Source organism: Populus trichocarpa, chromosome 5 (genome assembly GCF_000002775.5).
Source record: "Populus trichocarpa isolate Nisqually-1 chromosome 5, P.trichocarpa_v4.1, whole genome shotgun sequence".
NCBI classification, from domain to species: domain Eukaryota; kingdom Viridiplantae; phylum Streptophyta; class Magnoliopsida; order Malpighiales; family Salicaceae; genus Populus; species Populus trichocarpa.
This window is the reverse complement of record NC_037289.2, coordinates 9113190-9121118: the sequence shown is the minus strand read 5'-3', so window position 1 is coordinate 9121118 and position 7929 is coordinate 9113190. Positions and strand designations below refer to the sequence as shown.

The window sequence follows — 7929 nt, the reverse complement described above, 5'->3', positions numbered from 1 at the left end:
CATAATCTCATAACTTGATAAATAAATTGATAGGTTAATCTGAGTTGACCCGAATCGATCCAATATATTGTAATATTAATGTTTATTAAAAAAACATAATCTTAAATATTTATTTTGAGTTAAATTATATTTTTACTGATTATTCGGGTTGTTTTTAGAATCGCCAAGACAACCAAGTCTTATCAAATTACTTTTTATATGATTTAATTTTTTTATACTAAAAAAATATATATATTAACAACATCAAAATATTTTTTTACATTAAAAAAAATTAATCCGACCTATAACTACCCATTATCTATTTGGATCCATGCGATGTACAAAAACCGTATTTCGACCCGACGCCTTACCATTCATGCTTCTCATTGCTGGAAAACTGTAGGCCCAAGTATAAATAGTAAATTCTCCAAGGACATAAACGAAACACCTCTTTTGGATCTATTAACAAACTTTATTTCGAGAGGGAGACAAAACATTAGATACAAATCACAGGAGCAACAGGACTCAAGCTGTAGACTCAGAGATCAAGTATGATAAAAGCTGTGCTGATCATTAACACCCAAGGCAAACCTCGCCTTACCAAATTCTACGATTTTTTGGTAATAATTCCTCTCTTTAACAACAATTCAATCCTTCTTTTTCTCGCATAGGTGCTTATCGACGCAATTGCTTACAAAAGTTTCTTGCCTTTTCTTCTCAACGAGAACAGACTGTAGAGAAGCAGCAAGAACTTATACGCAGTGTATTTGGAGGTTGTGATTGATCTGGTCACTATTTCCTTGCACTTCTGTTAATGATTATGTCATTTCTAATACCCAGTTTTAATCTTTATATGCCACAGTGTTATGTAGTAGAGCTGATAATGTTAGCAATTTCATGGAGGCTGATTCAATCTTTGGCCCAGTAATTTTTCTTGTTTCGTTTCGTTTTGGAATCTTGATTTGATTTACTTGAGGTTGATCGTCTTTGCATTTGAGAATTTCTATGATTTTCTTGTTCTACGTGGGCAGGGTAGTCGTCTTGTGTACAAACATTATGCAACATTGTACTTTGTCTTTGTGTTTGATAGTTCTGAGAATGAGCTTGCGATGCTTGATCTCATACAAGGTACTACCTTCACTCACTATTATCATGATTAAAATGATATTACAAAAATGGATTATTGCAAAATGGTTGAGTGATTGCTAGTTATTATCAAGTGGAGGGTAGATGATAGAGAGGCTCGTAAATTTTGAAATTTTTGGAGTATTGAATAAACTTATGATTCAGGTGAGACAAGGATGGAGGGAGATGGAGCTGAATGGAATTGAGTTGTATAGAATTGTGGACAAAGGCAAAATCACTTGAAAAAATAAGACTGGATGTTTTGATATATTGAACACCATCAACTGATTTAGCTTCACTTTTTGTTAATTTGGTAGGCTGCTTTATGGTTTATGGTCTAAAGATTTGTTGTCATTTGAAGTGGGTATTGTTTTTTAGATAATCACAAGGCAGTTGCTCATTTAACCCTTGAAACTGTACGGTTGATAACTTTTAGCACCGTTTTTAAATTGTTATTTACTTTTGGGACCCTTTTAACCTGTGTTATGAAGGACAGAAGATTAAGTTTATCAGTTATGTTCCATCTGATTATATAAATAGTGTGCAGGTCAATTCTTGTCACAAATGTAAGTGCTTCCTTTGTTTGCTTGGCGGATTCTGCTAATGTAAACCCTCCTGCCTTCAGTTTTTGTGGAAACACTGGATAAATGCTTCAGGAATGTATGCGAGTTTGATGCAGTGTTCAATTACAGCAAGGTATGTGGATTCCCTATCCCCCCTATGCACTTGAGCTAGATTTTCTACCAATAGTGCCTTGGAAATTCAGGTTTTCGACTTCTGAGTGGTATAAAGAAAAACTTCACGATAGACTCAACCAACATCATTGTTTATTATATTTCACGATGCATAGCTTGTAAAATCTCCAACATTGGATCAACTTGACTATTTTTTAGGAGTTTTCATTTGATCATGTAGCCTGAAGCTCTTAATGTTCTATTTGCCAGTAATGTAGATGCAAACAATTTCTATTGAACTTTTTTTAATGAAAGATGTTTTTCCAGTAAACTAAACTTCCTTCATTCTTTTTCAGCTCCATACTATTTTAGATGGGATAATTTTTGAAGGTCAAGTGTTGGAAACAAGTTCTGCAGAAGTTATAAGGGCTGTTGAGGAAATATCAAAGTGCTCTCCCTCCCTCCCTCCTGTATGTGCACTTTATATTATATTTTCTACAATGAGTTGATGGATTGTACCTCCTCTAATGCAGGTTAGAAGCAGCCTCAAATTCTATCTCATTAGTCCCCAAAACAGTTTCTGGTTGGCGTCGCCGGTAATCCAGTCATTAGAACGATGTTGGAATAACAACGGGTGCACTCTTCAGAATGCTATTGTGGCAGTCAAACTCGAAGTGTTTCCCAAGTGTTGTATAAATTATGCAAGCTCCTACAGTATTTGGAGTTTGATGCACTAGCAATTCTTTCAATGCTACAAAGAAAACTTCAAAATCAAGAGTCTTACACTACGCATGGGTCAACAATACTATGAATCTAAGAGGTACTTCTCCGAACCAATATGAATAGTGCCCACATGCGGAGGCCAGCATCTGGGTGATTCATCTTGCAGCATTGAAATTGAGGAAGTTATTCAACAACTATTTCAGTGAGCGGAACAAAAAGATTAGAACTAAACTACATCCTTGACATATACTACGCTATGGGTCATATATATATATATATATTTTTTTTTTTGGCATAAAAAAACATTTAGGTATTGTTAATAGTTTTTTAATAAATATTATTTTAAAACCATATGAAAATTGATTTGATGTGACTCAATCATCTTAGTAAATTCAAAATTAACCTGAATAACCAGCTAAAAAAAAGTTTGAGTTAAAATAAATATTTAAGATGAGATTTTTTTTTAAATAAAAATTAAGACAATAACATATTGAATCAATTCAGGTTAACTCGAGTTAACATGTTAATTTGCATATCTTGTTATGAGATCATGATAATCATATAGAAAGCAAATCAAAACAAATTACGAAACTGAATTTTCAATAAATCCAATGTTGAATGATGAAATTGAAAAAAAATCAATTGAAAAAACAAACAAACAAAAATAACTTGAGTAAACCCAGGTTAACCTGTCAAATCCACAATCCAGATCATAAGACCAAAACAACCCAATATAAAAAAATTAAAATAAATTATGAAACTCAATTCTTGATCAATCCAGTGTTGAAATATGAAATTAAAAAAAATCAATTAAAAAAAGAACAAGAAAATGACTCGAGTGTTAACCTGTCCAACTTGTGACTCGAGTTATGAGATAAGACCTCATGAAAAGTAGACCAGAACAAATTATAAAGTCTATTTTCCAATCAACCTAATGTTGAAGGATGGAATTGAGAAAGAGAAAAAGAGAATTAGGAAAAAGAGAAAAAAAAACTTGAGTCAATTGAGTTAATCTGTTAAAGTAGTGACTTGGGTCATGAGTTTCGGATAATCTCATAAATAAGTAAATTGAAAAAAATAATGAAACTCAATTCCCTAATAAATCTAATGTTAAATGATGGAATTGAAATTAAAAAAAAAAATGAAACTCAATTCCCTAATAAATCTAATGTTAAATGATGGAATTAAAATTAGAAAAAAAAACACTAAAGGAATGAAAAAAACACTATTATAATAATGTTATGTGAGAAGGGATGTAATAAAAAAAAACTCCCTCCCTTAGTTTTTGTTAAATAGATTTGTGGGTTCCCGTTGCATTGCGGGACATAATATTTTTGTTATTGGTAAAAAAAAGATATTCAAGAGATGCAAATGTGTTTTAAGAAAATGAGACTCGGCATAGACTCGACCAAGAAAAAACAATGGGAAACCTATAAGAAACAACAAATAAAGATAAACCAAGTTGTTTTGAAAATTTACAAAAAAATCATATAAAAGACAGATAAAAAAAAAACATAGCCTAATCATTAATAACATAAATGATGAATGATGAGATTGAAATAAAATAAGTTAAAAAAGAAAAGAAAAGAAAAATAAATCAAGCATACATGGACGAACTTTCTAAACCTGAGTTAAAGTGTCAAACTCGCAACCAAAAAAATAAAGAATAAATTTGAAACATAAAATAAAAAAATAAAGGGGGATGAAATTGAAAAAGAAATTTAATTTTATAAATTTTTTTTAAAAAATCTCCAAATATTGAAAGATGAAATCAGAAAAAATATCAATTTAAGGAATTAGCAAAAAAAAAAAAAAAAACCCCAATATAGAACCATAAATAAAAAGATTTGAGATAACTAGGGTCATTTTCATGACCAACAAAAAATTCTATATAAGCAAATAAATAAAAAGAACGAACTCAGTTTCCAATCGAATAAATGCTAAAGGATAAAAAAAATTAGCATAAACAATGGAAAATAAAAACCAAGCAAACCCGGTGCAAACTTCCTAAACTTTGTTTAATCTAGAACTTGTAACTCGTGAAATCTTGGATTTGGGTTCAATCAAGAAACTTAATTCTCAACCAATTTATTGTCAAATGATGAAATTTAAAAAATATATTAATTTAAAAAACTTGCCAAAATAATATAAATAACAATCAAAATAAAGAGGATCAGATTTGATAGGAAAAAAATCCTAAGGAAGATGAAATTGTAAAAAAATAATTTAAAAATGATCCCAAACAAAACAAATAACAATAAAAAAAAATGAGGACTATATTTGAAAGATGAAAAAAAAACTAGAAAGGGGTAAAATTGAAAAAAAATTATAATTTTATAGATTATTCAAAATAAAAAATACTAATAAAAAAGGATAGAAACCAAATGTTAAGGAAAATAATTGAAGAGGTTGGTTTGAAATTTTAAAGGAGCTGATGTAGAATTCAAAGTGGATTGAGAGAAAAATGAAAAAAAAAAAAACAGAAATTACTGATGGTGTCAAGCTAGAGGTATGTTTGGAGCACGCACTATATCATTGCAGATGAAGCGCCAAGACCTGTCAGACATTGTTTGGAAAGGCAGCATTTGGGGACTAGACAAATCCTCATATGCCACCCAAAAGGCATGTGGACTGCCCATTTGCTGGCGTCTACATGACAAGCGACATCAAAGTTTTTTTAAAATATTAAACATTTAGTAAAATACAAATTGCGCATGAGTTAACTTGACATTATTAATAATAATAATAACAATAACATGATGAAAAAACCTAAACATTTATGTAAAATAGTTTTGTTAATTTTGAATATAGAGGTAATCAAGTAATTTAACTTTAATAAAAAATAAATTAAAAAAAGACATAAAATCCCTTACCCTTAAGCTACCTTTTTTTTTTCCCGTGGTATTTAAGTAATTTAACTATTTAAGAAAAAATTAAAACAACTAATATACCCTCAAACAATCTGAAAATAATATTGAATTATGACAAGAAGACTATCTTGCCCCAAATTCTAGTTCAATGGTTTTTTTAGCTAACATAAATTTTTCGGAGAACAATATTTCATTGTATAGTGTTCATTGACCATCCTGCCTTCAAATCCTAATTGAAGACTAATTGTTTTTGATTTCTTAGGCAACAGTGGAATTGAAAGGAAAGTGACTCATATGAAAAGGTATGAAATATAGGTGGCGTGTCATAAACTTTTTTAAAAATATATTTAGATCCTCAAACTTCAAGAATAACATAAATTATATAGTTTAGGTACCTTTAGATTTCACAAAAAACAATTTTGGTACAAAAATTTATTTATAGTATTTTCCAGTCTCCGATTAGAGAGAGGAGAGAGATAGGGGTCGCCAGATTCCAGCGATGAGATAAGGGATTCCAACGATGAGATAGAAGGTCGTCGTTCAAGCCATTCCTAGCCACCAAAATAGTTTTTTTTTTGGTTCACAGGTTCCATGAGATGAGATGGACTTGATGGTTGTTTAAAACCTCGATGTTGCTTGAAAAAACAGATCTAAATCGAGGAAGATAAATCTAACTAGTATGATTTCATGTTTTTGAACTTTTTTTTTGGTATTATGAGTTGATGAATTGATTTATGGGTGTTCCAAGAATGTTGGTGAGGTGTTTTTTTTTGTTCGAAATGATTTAAAAATCAAGTTTATTTAGACAAAAAAGACGTTACCCCAACACGTCGTTTGCCTTGGCAGGCGATGTGTCACCTTCATATTTTTTTCTCTAAAAAAGGGATAAACCCCTTTAAAATAAAATAAAAATAAAACCACGCCTCGATGCGCGGACATGAGCTTGAAGGCCTACCCACACGCATAGGCTTTTCCTTGCAAAGGCTTAGACATGTTGGGCCATGGGCTCGAAAGCCTCCTCTTTTGTTTTTTTTAAAGATTAAATATAAATTTAAGAAAACAAATTATTGAACCCGGTTGAGTCCATGCCACAAAGCACAAATTTGAAAAGTTATGCCACAACATCCGGACTATTTTTTTTCTAATTTTACTTTTTTTAATTGATATATTTTTTTAATGTCCCTTTTCTTAAATAATCTTTGAATTTATGTTTGAATTAATATCCCTCTTTCGTGATTTTTATTTTCTTATTTAATCTTTTTTTTAAGATAGAGATTTTTTTTAATAGTGTTATGAGTATTTAGTTTTTAAAAAGATTATTATGATTCATCTAGATTTTTTTTTATCTTTTATATAGATAAAATTTATTTTTTAAAATAAAAATATTTATTTTTAGATAATGTTTCTAATATATGCAGCCTTACATAATATTTTTTTATATTTTATTCAATCAATTTACCGTATGTTTATTTTTTATTATTGTTTGATTGAATAAAAAATTAATTTTAATAAACAATTTCAGCAATCAGGTAAATATTAGAAAAAACCGTGACTTTTTCAATTTCAACCAGGTAAATATTCCGTCTTGTGAGATTAAATACTGTGATTTATATCTGTCTCTTGATTTTTCTAATTTTATTTTTAGTTATCATTAATGACTTTTTTCTTTATTTATTAACATACATAATTTTTTATTTATTTAATTACATGTATGCACAATCTTTTTAATTTATATAAAAAAGTCAATATATATAATTATTTTATATAAAAAAAATCTCATCTGCAATGAAGCATGGATTAAATAACTAGTTTTATCTCTGTTTGGTAACAGAAAAGAGCTAGGTATACATGCACCTTCAGCCATAACAAAACGGCAAGAGCACTAGCTATCTCCTCCAAGAGGAGTTAAGGCCAAGGAATTGTACAATTTTTTCAGTTTCATCTTAATCGTGTCAACCATTTATCAATTAGATCTTTTCATACGTTTAAAACGAGAAAGGTTAAGCACTCATCGAAATGATGTTATTTTAATGTTCAGGTAACATGAAACTTTTTATATTTCAAGTACTTGATCGATAAAATATTAAGTTTGAAAACTTGATTTTTTTCTTGATGGTAAGAGAATTTCTAACTAGTTTTTGCCCCCTGGAAATTTTTTTTTTGGAAAATGAATTCCAGAAAAGTGAATTATTTTCTGATGTTTGGTAGTGTAATGAAAAATAAGTTGGAAAACATTTTTCAGTGTTTGGTTATGTCATGAAAAATGAGCTGAAAAATAACTTATTAATATTTTATTTTTCTCAAGTTTATTAAAATAATGAGGAACAAATCTTACAAATTAAAAAGTTGAAAAAAAATATAATTTCATAAATTATCTCAAATAAAATAAATAATAATCAAAATAATAGAAATCAAATCTAAAAAATAAAAAAAATGAAAGATGAAGAAATTAAAATAATAATAATTAACATTTCATAAATTATTTCAAATAAAATAAGTAACAATCAAAAGAATGAGGACCAAATTTGATACATAAAAAATTTCAATAAAAAAATGAT

At 29.1% G+C, this 7929-nt stretch overlaps 1 protein-coding gene across 1 annotated transcript; it reads left to right on the top strand.

Moving 5' to 3' along the window:
• The first annotated feature begins 426 nt into the window (after nt 1-426).
• On the top strand, nt 427-2553 carry LOC18099276 (AP-3 complex subunit sigma). Its single transcript, XM_006383132.3, has 7 exons — nt 427-599; nt 710-752; nt 842-903; nt 1011-1107; nt 1730-1800; nt 2135-2226; nt 2312-2553. Exons 1-7 carry the CDS (start codon nt 531-533, stop codon nt 2376-2378), a joined length of 501 nt encoding a protein of 166 aa, XP_006383194.3. The 5' UTR covers nt 427-530; the 3' UTR covers nt 2379-2553.
• Nucleotides 2554-7929: the final 5376 nt, after the last annotated feature.